The following is a 17527-nucleotide window of genomic DNA, read 5'->3' on the forward strand; positions in this document are numbered from 1 at the left end:
GCTACATTAATGTCATCTTAAACAAATACTTTTGGTTGATCCTTCCAGAGCCAGAATCCTCATTCCAGGCATTGGGGTTTAGAACCTTCTCACCGAACGTGGCCAGCTTCTTCCCCAGGGACCCAAATCCCTCGGCATTAATGAAATTACAGACTCTGACTGTAATGGCCCTTGGAAGTCAGTTCCCGAATCATTTTACCCACTACCCACCGTTACTGGAAAAATGGTCATTCGACTTTTGCTTTATTACCAAGAACCGGAAGCCTGAGCCAAGCCAATTTACTTTTGGATAACCAATTTACGTTAGGACGTTTTCCCTTACATCAAACCACTATTTGCTGCTTTGCAACTTCGACCCGTTGGTCCTGATTCTGCCCTTTCTGCTGCCAAGCACAAGTGATCCTTGTTAGTTGGGCGGCCCTCTAATTATGCCCTCGATGCATAACATAGGCCGATAAAGAGCTCTCTGGGAGCGTTGGCCGCTGTCGTGGAGAAGGTCCAGCAAAGCAAATTGAGGAGGGATCGATTCCCTTTTAGACGGCTCTTCCAGGTGCTCCTGATATGGTAGAACTTGTGCTATCAAGCCCAGGAATGTCGCAGAACCGCTCAAGAGTCTGGACTAACCACCCACACCAAGGGGCCCAAACGATCAGAAAACATTAAGTATTCTTGAGTTCTTTCTTTGAGCAAGGCAGTTCTTTATCACATACGGCTGCAAGGCAAGAGGCATTCCAACAGACTGCGCATGAAATGCCATCCTGAATCTTGATGGAGGCTGGAACAGAGTTAAGATGTAAATTTAAATTTAAAGAAGGTATGATTAATCTCTAATGAAGATACGCAAAGTAGAGTCCTAAAAATACAAGGGCCAGGTTGGGGGGCAGGGAGCGGGAGAGGGATAGCTGAGAAAAAGCTTACTTGCTAACAGATAATTGATTACAACAGGTGGAGCAGATGCTGTTTAGCTTTCTGTATGGAGACCGAGTTTCTAGTGGGAAGAACAATTCCCCAAAGACCTTCAGGACAGCACTACCTAACTGAGACCCTTTGCAGTAGTGCCAAGCTTGGAGAACAAGCTCAGAATAATCAAGTATCCCAGAGCGCGCTGTTCTGAGGTCACCAAACCTGGTTAAGCAAATCCTGCCTCAAGCGTCTGGAAGTCCTCTTACACAAGTCCGTACGCACAAAACCTGCTCAGGGGAAGGATCAGCGCTCTGCCTGGCATGAAAGGCAGTGATTTAGAAGAGCAGAATGGAAAGTCTGGGGGGGGGGGGGCAGCAAGGCCAGTGATGTGTGTGCGAAGGTGGGCTTCAGCCCCGTGGAGAAGAGCTTTAAGAGCCAAAGGAGAGCCGAGAACGCAGCCGAGGCTCTACTAGGCTGAAAGAGACTCAAAGCCCGCGGAGGCTCCGCCCCTGCACGTGAATGGAGAGGGGGAGTAAGACCCCTCGGGAGATCAGCCAATCAGATGTTCGGTTTGCCGTTTAGGGGCGGGGCCTCCTAGAGCGAGATTGGACAGGAAGAGTCAGAAAAGCCAGAGGGGACATTGAAGGGGTGTCTTCTTTTACCAAGGTAACCGATTGAGAGGAATTTTGACCAATCAAAATCTCGTTCTCTTACAAAATCAGCTTCCAAAAGGCGGGAAGAGAGGAGGTGGCCAATCAGGAGTTGAGCCTGAAGTGTGGGCTCGCCTCTGTTTCCTCCGCTCCGCCCTCGGGCTTACTCGGCCAATCCAGAAGCGGAATCAGGAGGGGCCCCGCCCTCTGGGCTGGCGGCCCACCCCAGGGTTCCCCAGGAGCCTCGCGGGGCGCAATTCGGGGTTCAGTCCAGGACTACGTGGCTCTCCCAGAGGTCCCACCAAGCTGGGAGCCCCTCACCACCGCCCCGGGAGGTAGGTGCCATGATCTCCCTCGTTTTATAGACGGGGAAGCTGAGGCAGGAGGTGGGCGTCCTACGGCCACTTCGTTGGTTGCGGGAGGATTTGAACTCGGGTCAGGGGCCCCATCCACCTCCCCGCCTAGGGCTCAGAGCTCAGAGGCCGACCTCCTCCTTTTCCAGATGAGGAAACTGAGACTAGAGAGGTTGACTGGCCGGCCCAAGGTGACCCAGGGGCATCGCCATCTGGGATTCCAAGACACGCCCTCGGACTCTGTCAGGCCATGACCCCTCGTTCCGTCAGGTGCTGGCGTCCGGCCCTGCGTGCTGTCATGGCTAGTCAGGAGAGATGCCCGTTTTAAAGGGGGGGAAACCAGGGCTGGGGAGGGGGGCGGCCCAGACTGGAAAGACCCATCAGAGACCCCCGGTCCCACCCCTCCCCGCCTCCACCTCCTCATCGGCCCATTTTACAGATGAGGAGAAAGCTCCCCTCCCCCCCAGCTGTCAGACCAGGGGCGTGGGGAGGGGCGGGGAACCCCCTTCCTGAGCCCTAAGTTCCTACTGAGTAAGGCCGGGGTAAAAGAGGAAGTCCCTCGGGCCGGCCACGTAGGCTCTCCCTGGCCCTGGAGGTCGGGGGTCTGAGCTGGGGGCTGGGAGCCTCCCCACGAGCTCCTGCGGGCCCCGTCCAGAGGGACCTTCTCTCCGCCGACCCCGCGTAAAGAAGCCCTCTCCCGGCTCTCAGGCTGCGTTCCGCAGGACAGGATTCCCTGCGTGGGCCTGGCTCCAGCTCTCCATCCCGCTCGGGGGACTCCTGGCTCCCCTCCCCTCTTTTAAAGTGTTTGCTCAATTGCACTACCTGGGGCTGCCTGGGAGCCAGCCTCCGGATGACCACGGGGTTAGTGCAAGGTACAAAGTGTAGACAGCTCAAACGGCAGTTTGGAGCCCGGAACCACAGTGCCTCGAACCTGGGAGAGGAGAAGGAAGGGCTGAGAGCTCCTGGCCCAAGGCTCCCAACGGTCATCCATCAGGATCACCTGGCCTCTGCCAGGGGAGTGAAAGTGCCAGCAGGTGCTTCCAGGCTGGAAAGGCTTCCTTCTGGCCCGGGCTCTGCCCCTGCCTAGTTTAACAGTTAAACTCAAGAAACACTTATTAAATGCCTACTGTGTGCTCAGGGCCCAGGAAGAGACACAATTTAGCCAAGTCCTTATCATCATGGAATTTAAAATCTGATAGAGATTATATACCCAATACTCCGTTGGTATAATTTTGCACTGTAAGTACTAGACGAAAAAAAAGATATTCGCAGTCTGAGGAAGGAGAATTCTTTACCCAGTTTGGAGGTGAATGTGGGTGGGTAGGGTAGAAAGCAAATCTTAGGGAGCAAACCGCCAGCATTTGACTTGGTCTCTAAAGCATAGGCCAGAATGGGGAGGAAGGAAGTTCCAGACATAAAGACTTGGAGGTCAACTTTTGCCACGTGTGTTGGAGACAGGGAATAATTCAGTTTAACCAAAGCATACAGCACTGGGAAGGGGGGGAGGGTTGGTAGGGCTTTCAGCAAGAGGTCTCACAATAAGGAAATCATTGATCTTTTGTTTTCATAGGATAATATCTGTCAGCAAATGACCCAGGAAGGTTTGTGGTTTGCTTTCTAGAGAAGGACAAGGGCAAAAGTTTGAAATAAACACAGCCAACCACCCCACGTGTGAATCTGGTCTTTAGGTCTGCTGAAGAGCTCTGATAAGTTTCAAGGTTTAGATCGCTGTCCACAAACCCAGGAGGCAGATTTCACCTCTTCAGCCCTGGCATGGCTTTTTTTCATGAGATACCAAGCCCCTGTTACTGGAAGCATTCAGGCAAAAGCTGAATAACCACCGTGGGGAGATGCTGGAGGAGGAATCCTCTAGGCACTGGGTGGGCCAAGAGAGTCTCTGAGGGCCCTTCGTATTCTCATGGTTCTGTGAAACCCCTTCAGACTCATTTATAGCTTCTGAAAACTGAAGGACCTCTCCAGGAAAAAAAATCCATAAGGTAGATTTTCAATTCATATGACTGAAAACTGGCTCAGATCACTTCCAATGGCTAAGCCAGCTAAATAAATCACTCGATAGAAGGCTGAACTATTTGCCAGGATTTGAAAGGCCTTAGCACATTTAAAGGCAAGGAATATTTTAATCCCCAACCCAAGCTTCTTTATATTGTTTTGGAACTAAACAAGGGAGATTATTTAGCACATTTCTGACAGAAGAAAACACTGATCAGAAAATAAACAAGGAAACTGTCTTTAATAGTACCAAAGAAAACTGAATGGATTCACAGTCCTTAACAATGCTTCTGGTCCAGACTCAGGGGCATGTGACAAAGGCCTGGATTTCCCACAAGGTCTCTTTCACACCTGTGATGGAGACCTGAAATTCTATCTGCCAGCCTTCATCTCTTTTAGTTCATGTTTTTAATTTCTGACAATGGAAATCACCCTGGGAAAGGCCACCCTTTAATCTCATGTTAGTCTTTCATAACTTAGTATGAGAGAAAGGTCAGATTGTAGGCTTGAGGGGGAACAAGGTAATCCAAGAGGGTTTGAAATAAAGGGTAGGGCCAAAGTCCTCTTTGGGAACAAGTGTATCACGATCCCCTTCTTTGAGCCCCTTTCTCTGTTTGCCTCCCAGACACCATGTCGGGCCCAGAGCATCAGCCATCCCAGGCCCTCACCAAGCCTTCCTTTAGTGAGCTCCAAGCCTCGGCACTGGTGGAGTCAGTGTTCGGGTTAAAGGTGACCAAGATCCAGCCTCTTCCCAGCTACGATGATCAGAACTTCCACGTGCAAGTTCCAAGGGCCACTGAAATGAGTGGCGGCCCTCTCGAGTATGTCCTCAAAGTGAATAACACCGAATCCAGCAAGAACTCTGACCTGGTCGAGGTGCAGAGCCACATCATGATGTTTCTGAAGGCTGAAGGCTTTCCAACGGCCACCGTCCATCCTACGAAAGGAGGCAGCCTGACCTCTCTGATGTCCATAGGTAAGTGGTGACCAAATCTCCAGAAGCATCTGTGGCCCAGACCCTCGCTGGCCAGAACCACCTGTGCAGGTATTGTGACAGAAAAGGAGCACTATCCCAGGGGCCCCAGTTTGAGGCCTCTGTTCAGACACAGTCAAGGCTGGGAATTCTGGACTGGTAAGTGTCTTCTGGTAGCCAGGGGAGCAGCCAAGGGAGCAGCTGGAAATTTGTTCAGATGTCTCTTACCTGCCTTCTGTCCTGGGGCAGAGGAAGACGCCAAGTTTAGATAAGACTCAATCCCTGTCCTCAGGGAGCTTGTAGTCTAGCAGAAGGAGTAGGACACATACACAGACACTGCTCGTGATACCAAGTGACGCGTGATACTGCTGGCCTTCCTCACCAGACCTGGCTCCTAATGTTTCCTGCTGGTCAGCCCTATAACACTCTGCGCTGTATTTAATTTTCCAGCCAGCTGTATAAAATGTTTGACCAACACTGTGCTTTTGTCAAATGAAATCAAACTAAAAACTACACACTCTCTCGTTCTCTCAGTCTTGTGTTGTTAAAAACAGCTGTGCCTTCCCTGAAGTGCTGGGTGAGTAGGAGGGTCTGGAGTTGGGACCCTCTCACCCCCTCATAAGGACCTGGGTACTTCTGCCTCGTCCTGGTCACCAGAGGATTGTGCCAAGGGTGCCAGGTGGGTTAGTAGCCTGCTCTAGGAGTGATGGTTGAAGGTTCTGGGAATGTTTGCCCCAAGACTGAGGGGGCCGTGCTGCTGTCTTCAGGGATTTGAGGGCCTGTCCCAGGGAAGAGGGGTGGAGTGTTCTACTCAGCCTTGAAGGGCTGAACTAGGGCAGTGGAGGGACCGAAAAGAGGCAGAGTGAGGTGAGATGGAGGGGAAATCTTCCCAAGTAAAGCCAGTGGAGTGCAGGTAGGGAGCTCCCCATCATGAGGAGGATTCAAGAAGTTGGATGGTTGCTTGTCAGAGATATGAGAGAGGACATTCTTAATCCAGTAGGTGACCAGGTAGGCCCACCTAAAACCACTCAGGTTTTACAATTGATGTGATTCTGTAACTCATTTTAAAAAATTGTTTTGTACAGGTTCTTTTCAGCACTGATGTTACTTCCTACTGACCCCCACCCTCCCTCCAGAGAAGTCAGGTTACACTGACCAGACCTACCCATTGGGGGTATTTATAACCTGGAGCAAGGATCCATGCTTCTGGAACTCCCTTAGATCTAGGGCAGGGTTTTCAGAAAGAGGGACTGGGCCAGGAAATGTCCTGCTCTCCCAGAGCCCTAGGTTGTGCTACAGAGGTCTAGGTTTTGGCTTAGAGGGACTGGAAGCCATAGGAGCTAAATGATTAGGGGAGTCAATAGTCAGATCTGCACTCGAGGAAAATTACTTTGGCAGCAGGGTGGAAGATGGACTAGAGTTTGGAGAGCCAATGAAGAGGCTGTGGCAATCATCTACAGCCCCCTCTTTGTCAGAGCCTGGGGGAGAGAGAGGGAGAGGTGATATCAGTGGATCTGGAGAGGAACAGAAGGGGAGAAATGGAAGCTTGGGTCACAAGGCCTCCATTTTTTCAGTGAGAGCCGAGGGAGAGGGGGTGAGGGGTCTGGCTGCTGGGGCCAGGAGGGAAGCTGATCTAGCGCATTAGTGAAATTTCCCCTTCTGTTGTGTCTGGATGAGCGAGCTGGATGGCCTTGACCTTCTTTGTACCGTGAATGGCTTCCCACCCCCAATTCTTGTTCACCGTCATGCACAATTCAATAACAACTGGGCATATCATTAAATGGTCATCAGATGTGCTTGCTCGTGTTTTTTATCATCTATTCCAAACTCAGTAACTGTCCATAAAAACAAACACTTTGATACAGGAACAAGAAGAAAAATCATAGATGAAACCGGAAACTCAGTTATTTACTGTTGGTTTAAGAACTGTGTGGCCAACTTCAGGACAATGGTAGTAGTTCCACTTGCTTCTAGACTCTTTTCCACTGCATTTTCCTGGTTCTGTTGCCATTCTTAGTAACTGTAACAACTGGACCAGGCCAAACTCACAGATGAAACCTGTGCTCCCAGAGACGCCATTTCAGAAGGATGGATTTTTAAGTTTTCTCAAAGAAGGGAAGATACTGAATGATTGGGGAGGGGGAGTGGCTCACAAATAGCATTTAGTCATTACCCCTTCCCCCACTAAAGGGGATCTAGAGAACAGCCACTAGCACCTCCTTTATCTGTATGTACCTGCTGCAGAGTGTTGAGGGTGGCCTTTAAATCTGGGAGAGAAGCGGGTTCCTACAGTAAACCCACCTTCCCTGTCCCATGGTTGGCAGGAGTGGGTAGACTTACTAAAACTTGTGCCCAGGTGAGAAAAAGGCAGCTTAGCTCAGGCTCTTCTCACTGTGGCATGGACGGGTTTCCCTCTCGAGCACATGTAAAGATCCTACTAGATTCCTTGAGGGATGGGAGGAGCAGAGTGGTCCTCTGATTACCAGTGTGGTGTGAGACCCCTGTCTTAGAGTTTAGGAGAGGGAGGGAGGCCTGTAGACAGCATGACGAGACAGCTGCTGCTGAGAGGGCCACAGTGCGCGTTCATCTCATTGTCCTGCATCTCTGCCTGGGGGGCCATGAAGGAAATGGGGTATTGTTGCCCCGTGGGTTTAGACCTTGGGCAGACCTTGGACCAGGGGTGATTAGTTACGTTGTCATAGGGATAACAGTATGTGTTCATTGCAGACCCTCCTCCCCCAATCACTTATACCCCCTTGGGTATAGCCTTGATAGTGAAGAAACTTGGGTGGGTGCTTGGGTCCTCTGCCTTAAGAGGGTGGGGGAGGAGGAGGGGTGGGACAGTGATGGGAGGAGAGAAGCTGCAGGTCTGGTTTGTCCAGACCTGAAAAGGCAGAGTATTCTGTTTTCTACTGTTAGCTAAGGGTTCAATGAGGACAACAGCTGGTAAGAGATACCACTGGTGGTTAAAACCAGCCTTAGAGGAAGGCAGTTGTTGGTATGTGAATTAGGGGCTCCCATAGTGCCTGAGGCCTGTCTGTGGGCCCTCTAATCCCTCCCCCCAGCTCCCCAACCTTGCTTGCATTATTAGTTGGCTGTCATCAGGGTGGCTAATCCAACCCTTCCCTCCTAACAGCCCCACGAGGTGCATAGTACAAGGACCACCATGGACACCTGATGGGGTTTGCCAGGACTGACTCTGACTGTTGGATTGCTCTCCCCCACCGGGGTCTATAGGATTTTTGGTTCTATGGACTTCACTTTCCCTTGTTTTCTAGTTTTTTCTTCACTCATTTTAAAAATCTTTTTTTGGTGATTATTTCTAGGCAAAATAGTCTTTGTCTTAATAAATGACAATAGGTAATGATTATATAATGCTTCATGGTGTGTACATTATTCTCCTTGCAATGGATCTATGAGGTGGATGGTGTATTCTCCTAGCATCTCAGATTTCTGGTGACTTACTGGCCCACAGTCACCCAGGTGACTATAATGGGTCAGAGCTGAGAGGTGGGCCTTCTGAAGTCTTGATCATCTCTGTCTCTCCATGCCCCAGACAGTGGCTCTGAGACCAACAGTTACTTGGTGAGGCTGTTCACCTACCTGCCAGGAAGACCTATAGCCCAGGTTCCCATCACTCCAAAGCTCTTATATGAAGTTGGCAGACTGGCGGCCCAGATGGATAGAAGTCTGGAGGTAAGGGCTTCAGCTCCTAGACGGACACTTGTTCTCTGCTAAGTTCAGCCTCACGGCTTTTCATTCATTCATTGGATGATCACTGAGTACCTGGCATTGGTTAGATACCTGAGACCTACAGAGAAGCTAAGGCAGGGCCCCCTCCCGGGGCATCCAAGGTAAGACACATAAGTATAACTCAGAATGCAGGGTGTAACATGGGAGTGGAGGCGCTGTGTGGGAGCCAGCCGTTTCAGTGAGGCAGGCTTGCTGCAGGAGTCATTGCTATCTGGGCTGGGCATTGAAGGATGGGGAGGAATGGAAGTGAGAGTGGAGAAGAAGCTCCCAAAGCCCGGAGCCCAGAGCCTGGAAAACCTGGGGCATGTTTGGGTCTGCTGCACTTGGAGGTTTTGTGCTTCTGGAAGAGAACACGGAAGCTGCAAGAGGGCAAAGTGAGGCTGGATGCAAGAAGGAGGAGCTTCCTGACAAGGACAGTTATCCAGGAGTGGGATGGAGTTCTACCGCTCAGCCCCTATGTTGGAGGCGGGGTCCCTGGGGAGCCCCCAGGGGGGCAGGGGGGCTGCTAAAGGCTCTGCCCACCCTGAAATTCTGTGGCTTTTTAAAAATTCTGCTACCTACAAAAACCTCCCCCCTTGTGTATTAGTGATGCCAATTTTTTGAGGCCATTTTAAAGCTTTTTCATTTTTACTCTTTAAATTTCATCCTTTAGATTAGGCCCAACATCCTCGCCTGCCAAGCTTTCATATTATGCAGGGGGTTGACTGTCGCTCCTGGCTTTTTAGCTGCCAGTCAAGCAACAAGTATTTATTAAGTGCCTTTCTGTGTTCTACGTACTGAAGGGTGCAAATACAATGGACAGAACATACCCTACCAACCAGGAGTTTATAGATTAAGATTTTAGGTCACCAATAAATGTTATGTTGAATGAATATAAACAAACACGAAGTAGTTAAATAAAGGGTAGTGGGGGGGGTTAGGAAAGTCTTGTGTAGAAAGTGGTCCCTGGGCTGCAGCTGGCAGGTGGCCAAGGTGAAGAGGGAGGGCATTCTGGGAGCTGCAAGGCTCAGAGATTAGTGTCCTGTGGGGACCAGAGAAGAGGCCAGTTTGGCTGCATCACAGAGTCTGAGGGGACCCAGGGAAGCTGGAAGGATTGGGCTCCCATCTGTGCCTTTTTCCAAGTTATTTATAAAAAGGCCCAAGACCGATCCCTGGCTTACTGGGAAAACCTCCTTCCAGGTCGACATTGAACCATAAATCTCTCTTTGGGTCCAGCCATTCAAGATGCCCTGAACTAACCCAATGGAGCCATCACTTGGCCCAAATCTCTGCATTTTGCCCACAAGTATGCAAGGAGAGACTTGGTGCAAATGGTTTGCTAAAATCAAAGTATGTGTATCTGTAGCATTCTCCAGATTGACCAGAATTTCCCTGTCAAATGAGGTCAATCTGGTATGATTTATTCTGATGAAACCATTCTGACTTTTGGTGATTATGGCTTTTTTCTCTAAATATTTATAACTTAAATGTATATGACACTTTACTCACAACAACTCAGTGAGGTAGGAAATATACAGATTATCCTATTTTTACAGATAAGGAAACTGAGGCTCTGAAACCTAGGACCACAGGGTAGTATGTGTCCAAGGTACCAGAGGAACCCAGGTCTGACTTACAGCCCATTGTTGTGCCTGCTGACAACACGCTGCCTCTCAAAGCACAGCCCCCAATAACACTCAGATTTTGCCAGGATTGGAAGCAAGCTCACTGGCCTACAGTCTGTCCAATTCCCTCCTTTCTCTTCCTGCCATTCATCTCCTACTCACCATGGTGGGTCATCTGCCTGTGAGCCTAGCTCAACAAGCCCATTTCTTTCAGTACAGTAGGATACAGTTTGTCTAAGGCTGGTGCCTTGAGAACTTGGGTTCAAATCCTGGTTATCCTCTTTATTTCTCACCATTTCACATCATAAGATGAGGGGGTTGTGTTACATGACCTCTCATCTCCCTTCTGGCTCAAAATCTGAGTTCCTGTAAATTCCCAACTGTCTCCTCATCTCTCCCTTAAAATCCTCTTCCTCCTTCCAGTCCATATCAGGTCCTATCTCCTTTTTAAAACCTTCCCTGGCATCTCCTTCCACCAAGAATGATCTCTTCCTCCCTCTAATTTTCCTTGAGTACTTTGGACTTCTTCTCTCTATTCAATTCCACTCTGTATAGCACACAGGGATCCAAGTGTCTTCCCCCTCACCACCCCCACTAGACTGCAAGGTCCATGAGGTCAAGGAATGTTCTTTTTCCCCCTTTGTCCCCAGTACTAGTACCTGGCCTTCTCATTACTTTGGTTCTTCCTTAGAAATTCCGCCATCCAAAGATAAGCAGCCTGCATCGAGGGGATTTCATCTGGAATCTGAGAAATGTTCCTGTTCTAGAAAAATATATCTATGCCTTGGGCCAAAGCAAAAATCGAGAGATGGTAGAGTGGGTGCTCAAATGCTTCAAGGATGAGATCATGACAAAGTTAAGCCATTTTCGAGAATGTGAGTATTTCCCACTGTCAGAAACTAACACACACACCCCCGCCCCAATTAGTGATGACTGTCATCTCTAGCCAAGGCAGTAAACTGCTGCCTGAAGATTAATGACAAGCTCTTTGAGATGGGGAGGAGGTGGTGAAATGAGATGGAGGAGGCCTTCCCAAACATCTACCCCTTTGCTCAAATTCCCTTGTGGATCTGTGTTCTCATGATTATCATTCCTCCTTTTGCCAGTTCAGACTGTGGCCCCTCCCCCTCCTCTATAGTGCATCTCAGGACAGAATGAGAATAACCATCAGTTCCACCAGACGTGTGCCCACTCACTGGCTGGCTGGAGATCACGCCATGAGAACCCCAACAGGAAGATGAATGTTTCTAGCGTTGTGATGCTTTAGTGTGGCCCCTGCTCCCTTTCCGCCATCCCTGGGGAATCAGAAGGGCCAGCCCCCATCCGTGGCTGAGCCTTTATGAATTTTGTTTGGCTGGCCCTTCAGCTGTGGTCACCATGGATATGGGCTTTTCCAGGACCACCAGGGAAACCTTTTTCCACTTGGTAGAATCTGACAGGACATATGCTTTGTGGGCATGATTAAGAACTGAGAGTTATCTCCATGCCGTGATGAGGCATTAAGGCAGGACTCTGGGGGGCAGGTGGGAGGATGTAGCAGTCCTGCAAAGATCTGCCTTTGGGTCAAAGTGGAAACATCTCCTCCCAGGCTGATTGTGGCCCCTCAGTAAGTCTTAGACTGGGGCTCTGGCCCAGAAATTCACCCCTTGGTGATGTGGCTGTCTGGATTTAGTGAGGGTCTCCATTGCTGGGCCCACCCAGACTGTATCCCTGTTGTCCGAGGACCAACCTGGCCCTATATCATTACGACCTTTTCAACAACATCTTTTAAGGACATTATGCTATTCTATGGTAGTCATTTGAGGTGTGTGCAGGGTCAGTGTATATTATTCTTTAAATAATGTAGAAGCAAGTAATATGAAGGGCCAAACAGTTGAAGTGCTTAGGATAAATCATAGGAACAGTCTCAGTGGCAGCAGAGGGCCCTCAGAACCTCTGCATTTTGTCATCTTATTGTGCCCAAAGCACAGGAGTACATGCTCCATGACATTCAGGGTAAATGGGGGTAAAACAGGGATTCCCAACCCATGGCTCTGGGCCTGCCTGATGCCGAAGCCTCCAAGCTTGGCTCCCCCACCATCCCCATTGTCAGTTTGCCCATGAGAGGAGTGATGAGATTTGGGGGTGAAATCAAAACTATTCTCTCATCCAGAGAAGCTCTGGGATAAAACAAATGAATCTCAAATTCATCTTAATTTCCTTTGTGGGTACTGAATTTCTGTTGAAATATAATTTGTGCTTTATTCAGATACAAACTTTCTGTTCTAAAAGTGATTTTTCTCACAACTCTTTCGGTGGTCATGCTCAGATCATTCACATTGCTCTAGGTCCCATCTCTTGGCTTCATAAAGGCTGAAAGCAGAAGAATCTGCTCGTCCTTTCTGTATTCAGGACTGTGCTTTTGTGTAAAGCAAAAAGGCACCCTAGAGGGTTTGGGTGCCATCTCGATTTTTTGATGACTTTTCCAATAAATGGTGTGAATGGCCTTAGTGAGTAAAAATACAAAACTAGTGATTTGGGGGGCTTAACTGCCTTTCTGTTGCCCTCTGCCCCATCTCCACTGGTTTCACCACTCTTCTTTCAGGCATCAATCATGGGGACCTGAATGGCTACAACATCTTGGTGGAGGCCAGCCCCGAGGCTTCCGGAGACCCAGCGTATCGTGTGTCTGGAGTCCTGGACTTTGAGGACATGAGCCAAGGCTACTACGTGTTCGAGGTGGCCATCACCATCATGTACATGATGATAGAGAGCAAGGACTCCTTGGCGGCAGGTGGCCACGTGCTGGCTGGCTTCGAGAGCGTCATCCCGCTGACAGCCGAAGAAAGGGGGGCTCTCTTTTTACTGGTGAGCAGTCGGTTTTCTCAGTCGCTCGTGATGGCTGCTTATACATCCCAGCTCTACCCTGAGAACAAAGAGTATCTCATGATCACTGCCAAAACAGGCTGGAAGCACCTGCAGACCCTGCTGAGTATGGGTCAGAAGGCTGTGGAGGACATCTGGTTTGAGACTGCCAAGGCCTACACGGCAGCGCCATCCTAGAAACATCATCAGGAATGAGAATACCCAAAGGCACTGTGCATATGCACTTATTGACTATCACTCTTGGTATTCACGGGCAGCTCACATTTCTACGATCTTACAGTTTATAAAGTGGGCTGGGAATTATTTGGCTAAACCTGATTTTTTCATGTGGTTTCATGACACTATGAGATATATGTTAATTGAAATGATTACTTTTTAAATTAATAATAATGCCACTGAACACAAGATATCTGTGGAATTCTCACTTAATCTAACTGTCATGAGATTGAAAGTTAGGGAGTACTGCCTGAGGAGCAGGGCGCTTGCCACCCCAACACCAGTGATGTGGCGCTGGGTCAGGCAGTGAGCTCCCTCTTGGACAAAATGGGGGAGATGCCACCATGTCTGCCTAACAGCAGGGGACGAGCCAGGTGGTCTCTGAGGTTGCTTCCTGCTCTGAAATCTGGAACTCTATCTTAACTGTGAAAGGAATAATAGTGTTACTTCCATTCAAAAGATAAAAAACTGAATGCCTGAGTCAATGTCGAGAATTTTCAGGAGAAAGACCAGGAAAGACATGGTACATGGCATAATCTCTGTTCATTTGATCACATGAGACAAAAGACACCTGGACGAAAAGGAAGAGAAAGAAAATGTTTTGGTGACTAGAACTAGTGAGGGGAAGAAAGGACGTCATCACTAGAAGGTCAGCACATACGGCTGTGGGAGAAGCCCCTCTTTATTCCCAGTGTTCTGAGCACAGAGGCATATGAAAGGGTTTAGACCCCAATAAAAATATCAAGGAGCCAGACTGGACTTCGTCCGTGTGGAACCACTGACACATTACCACTCACCCACCCCTGAGGAAAGTAACAAGATGAATTTCTCTGTGCTGAGCCAGACTGGCTCTCAGACAACCAATCCAGTTTCTTGACGGGCTGTACTCAAATCCTTTCCAGCCTGATAGGTCCTTCCACTAAGTCTTTGAGAAGCCAAGGTCACCTCTGCCCTCATGGGGTGTTGGGAAAGGCTTGTGTGCAGGGAAATGTTGGCTCATGTGTCTATAACACTTTACAGTTTACAAGGCATTTTCTTCCACGACTTGAAGGTAGTAGAAGTGTTATCCCCTTTTTACAAAGGAGGACCCAGACTCTCTGAAATGTGAAATGACTTCCCTCCATTCATACAGCTTGTACATGGCAGTGCTGTTGCTTTTCTATAAGGAAGAACCATGTATGCACATTTGCTTTTATACAGTTTTTTGGCTTGTTTTTTGCAAGTGAGCTCGGGATTATATGTCCATTTCCTTTGTGTAGGAGGGAAGCTGGAACTGGCCAATTAGAGCCCACTCCTTATACACATCCTGCACATGGCAGTGCCTACATGGGGAGATAAAGGATTCCTGTAGAAGTTGGTGCTTGAGCCTCATCGTGAGGGAAGAGAGGGGTTCTGTAAGGCAGATGTGAGGGAGGAGGACATTCCAGGTATGCAGAGGCACAGAGATGAGCACACAGGTATTGTTTCCCGTGAAAGATTTTGACGTGAAGAAGAGTCTTTCAATTGTCTCGTGAGCTAGAACTGAGAACGACTGCTTTTGTAAGGCCCCAAAGTGACCATCTGATCTCGCCTTCCTCCCGCAAGACAGAGGGCAGAAGACAGGCTAGAAGCCTCCGGGTGAGGAGAGAGGCTTAACCAGCACAGGGCTCTGTGCTCTGTCTCTCTACTGCTGTTTTCTCCTGCTCTTAGGAGGAGGTGTATCATACTGGCTACAACATTGTAAACTCTGGGATGTCAGGAGAGTGAGCCCCCCTGGAGCTTATGATCCACCATCACAGGCCCAAGGAATGACTGGGATCCAACCCAGCAGTGGACTGACCCATGGCCTTAATTATAAATCATTCCTAAGCCTCTAGGAGGGAGGGAATCCAGCAGGCAGGCTGCATTTGAAACTTAATGGGGTGAAGATTGTGGAAACTGCAAGTCTGAGCCTCCTTCCCAAGACCAAGGTGGTGAGGGGTGAGCGTGCCCCAGGTTTGGTGTGAAGGTCTGTACCACTGTTCATGCCATGTCTTCTCAGGAAATACCCCTTTATAAAAATGAATTCATTTCAATTGGTAAAACAACACTGGCTCTAATCACCCCTGGTGGTTGTCACTGGGCAAAACACACTAGAATGGGAATTCAAGGTGCTGGCATTGGAGAAGTACCCCAATTAATACTACTAATTAATTGCTGAATTAAAAAAAATCTTTGTTCTAAATAATTCTTTGTTGTAAACCTCAAAACTAAATAAATACTACCTATGTTAATATTAAAAAAAAGATACTTCATTGATGTGGGCCCTTCCTCTGCTAACACTCATCACAACCACTCCAAGCCTTAGTAGGCAGGACTTTATGAATTTCAGCGACTGAAAAAAAAAATCGAACAACTGACCAGACCCCTGGCAAAGACCAGGCTGGTGCTGGAGACTGCAAGTATTCAATGTTCAGTGTTAGCCTAGGAGAGATTCCCTTCATATACCCCACAGTCCAGACCCACTGGTCTTTTTACTGCTTCTTGCCCACTTGCTGCTGCCTGTCTGCCTGCCCGCCCTTGCACCGGCACTGCCCCTATCTCCGCCTTCACTTCTGTTTTAGGGGTCCTGTTTTCCATAGCAGCTCCAGGAAGGGGCCACTATCTGAAGCCTTTCTAGGCCTTTCCCCCTCAGATACTAGTGCATCCTTCCTCAATGACCTCAAATGCATTTTTGCAGAAACTTCTATATGAATGCATTGTCTTCCTTGATAAAACCTAAGCCCAAGGATTTGTTTTATTTTTGCCTTTGCATTTCCAGGGTCTGACATATTCAGCAGAAGTGGATAAATTAAGCAGTAGCAAAGACCTTGGGAGGCCACCGATAAGGGGGGAGCCCCCCCCCAGCCTGGCTGCTTCTCAGTCCTTTGCTGGACTGTCCCCACTGTCTGTGGCTCAGAACTCTGGCCATCTGCTTCACTTTCTCTGTATTCTCAGTGGCCCCCTCGACTCCTATCAGTTCAGTCTTCATCTGCACAGATGACGTCTGGATCTCCTGTACAAGTCCAGTCTCTGGGGCTCCTGCCCCCATAGCCGAGAACAGAATGCTGAAATGCAGCGGGGCCCCTGGGTGCGGAGTGCTGCACACACCCATCACAGGGCGTGTACTGGGTTTGTTTAACGTTTGAGGGCTCCTGGATTCCAGCTAATATCCACTTATATTCCCAGTCACAAGGGCTGGGGGAATTTTGCTACCAGTTCAGCTGGTAATGCCACGTGAGGCGGCGTCTGTAAGGGGCTCCACGGAGCGGAGCGCCCGTCACCAGCCTCTGTACACGCTGCCTGCACCTGGCCGCTGCTGGGGACGATGGTTCAGTGACACACGCGACCTTCATACCTGCTAGGGAACAAAGCAAGAAAGGCGGCTCGTTACAACACAGACAACAAAAGCCTGCTTGCCGGAGAAGAGTAAACGAGGCGCAGGAGATGCGCGCGTGGGCGCCCACCCGCGAGGTGCATTCTCGTCCGTGGGTCCGGCGCCTCTATCCGCCCACGGACCGACCATGTGCAAACGTTTGGCACGTACTTAGGCTGAGGGACAACTAAAGGGAAAAGCGGGGAGGGGTTCAGACCGTCTGAATCAAATCAGGGCTGGGGACACGAAGGGAGGAGGGGAGGCGGCCTGGCCAAACCTCTCCTCGTCGCCCGGCCTCGTGCAGCCCGGCCAGGTGCTGGCCCGGCCCCCACGTGCTCCCTGTGCCCGCCAGGCCCCAGTGTTCTGCGCAGGCGTGGCTCCGCCCCCACCCCGGGCAGTGCGCAGGCGCGGGCGGCCATTTGTGGCAGCGGAGCTCGGCCAGGGACTCGCGGAGACACGGCCCGGACCCGGCGGAGCGAGCGGCGGAGCGAGCGGCGGCGCGGCCGGAGAATCCCGACCCCCGGCATCCCAGGAGGTGCGTATCCGCCGCCCCCCAGGCCGGGCGCGGCCAGACCCTCCCCGACGCGCCCGGCTCCGCCGGCTTCCAGGGCCGGCGCACAGCGCGATGACGGTGCAGGAGCCGCCGCCCCCGGGCCTGACGAGCGTGTCCCCCGGCGGCCACCATCCGGGCGTGAGGTGGGGGGGGGGGCCCGAAGGGGCCGGGCCCAGTTTCCTCCCCTGTACCGGGGGGGGCCGGGGGGGGCCGGCGCCCGGGGGGGCCCCTGGTGCCCGGGGGCTGGTGTCCCCTCACCGCGCCGCGTGGCGGG

At 50.3% G+C, this 17527-nt stretch overlaps 2 protein-coding genes and 1 long non-coding RNA gene across 3 annotated transcripts in view; 2 read left to right on the plus strand and 1 right to left on the minus strand.

Annotated features, from left to right (window-relative positions):
* Positions 1-263: 263 nt before the first annotated feature.
* Positions 264-1623, minus strand: LOC138148620 (uncharacterized). The gene is made up of 2 exons (XR_011165104.1): positions 919-1623; positions 264-775 (listed from the first exon to the last, which is right to left on the minus strand). It is a non-coding gene; the product is annotated as an uncharacterized lncRNA (long non-coding RNA).
* Positions 1624-1735: 112 nt separating this feature from the next.
* Positions 1736-15591, plus strand: HYKK (hydroxylysine kinase). The gene is made up of 5 exons (XM_069071404.1): positions 1736-1888; positions 4542-4892; positions 8446-8585; positions 10938-11121; positions 12831-15591. Exons 2-5 carry the CDS (start codon positions 4547-4549, stop codon positions 13286-13288), a joined length of 1128 nt encoding a protein of 375 aa, XP_068927505.1. The 5' UTR covers positions 1736-1888; positions 4542-4546; the 3' UTR covers positions 13289-15591.
* A 1490-nt stretch (positions 15592-17081) lies between these two features.
* Positions 17082-17527, plus strand: part of PSMA4 (proteasome 20S subunit alpha 4) — a 9973-nt gene continuing 9527 nt past the window's right edge. Inside the window, exon 1 of the mRNA XM_069071405.1 lies at positions 17082-17235. The gene's annotated coding sequence lies outside the window, so the exon portion shown is untranslated. The remainder of the gene's footprint in view (positions 17236-17527) is intronic.

Source organism: Petaurus breviceps, unplaced genomic scaffold (genome assembly GCF_028583685.1).
Source record: "Petaurus breviceps papuanus isolate PSGF00001 unplaced genomic scaffold, PetGlider_PUasm1.0 90825, whole genome shotgun sequence".
Taxonomy (NCBI): Eukaryota; Metazoa; Chordata; class Mammalia; order Diprotodontia; family Petauridae; genus Petaurus; species Petaurus breviceps.

Coding starts and splice junctions, on each gene's coding strand:
- HYKK (XM_069071404.1), top strand. CDS start 4,547: ATGTCGGGCCCAGAGCATCAGCCATCCCAGGCCCTCACCAAGCCTTCC. Junction 4,893..8,445: donor GACCTCTCTGATGTCCATAG/GTAAGTGGTGAC, acceptor TCCATGCCCCAG/ACAGTGGCTCTGAGACCAAC. Junction 8,586..10,937: donor AGATGGATAGAAGTCTGGAG/GTAAGGGCTTCA, acceptor GTTCTTCCTTAG/AAATTCCGCCATCCAAAGAT.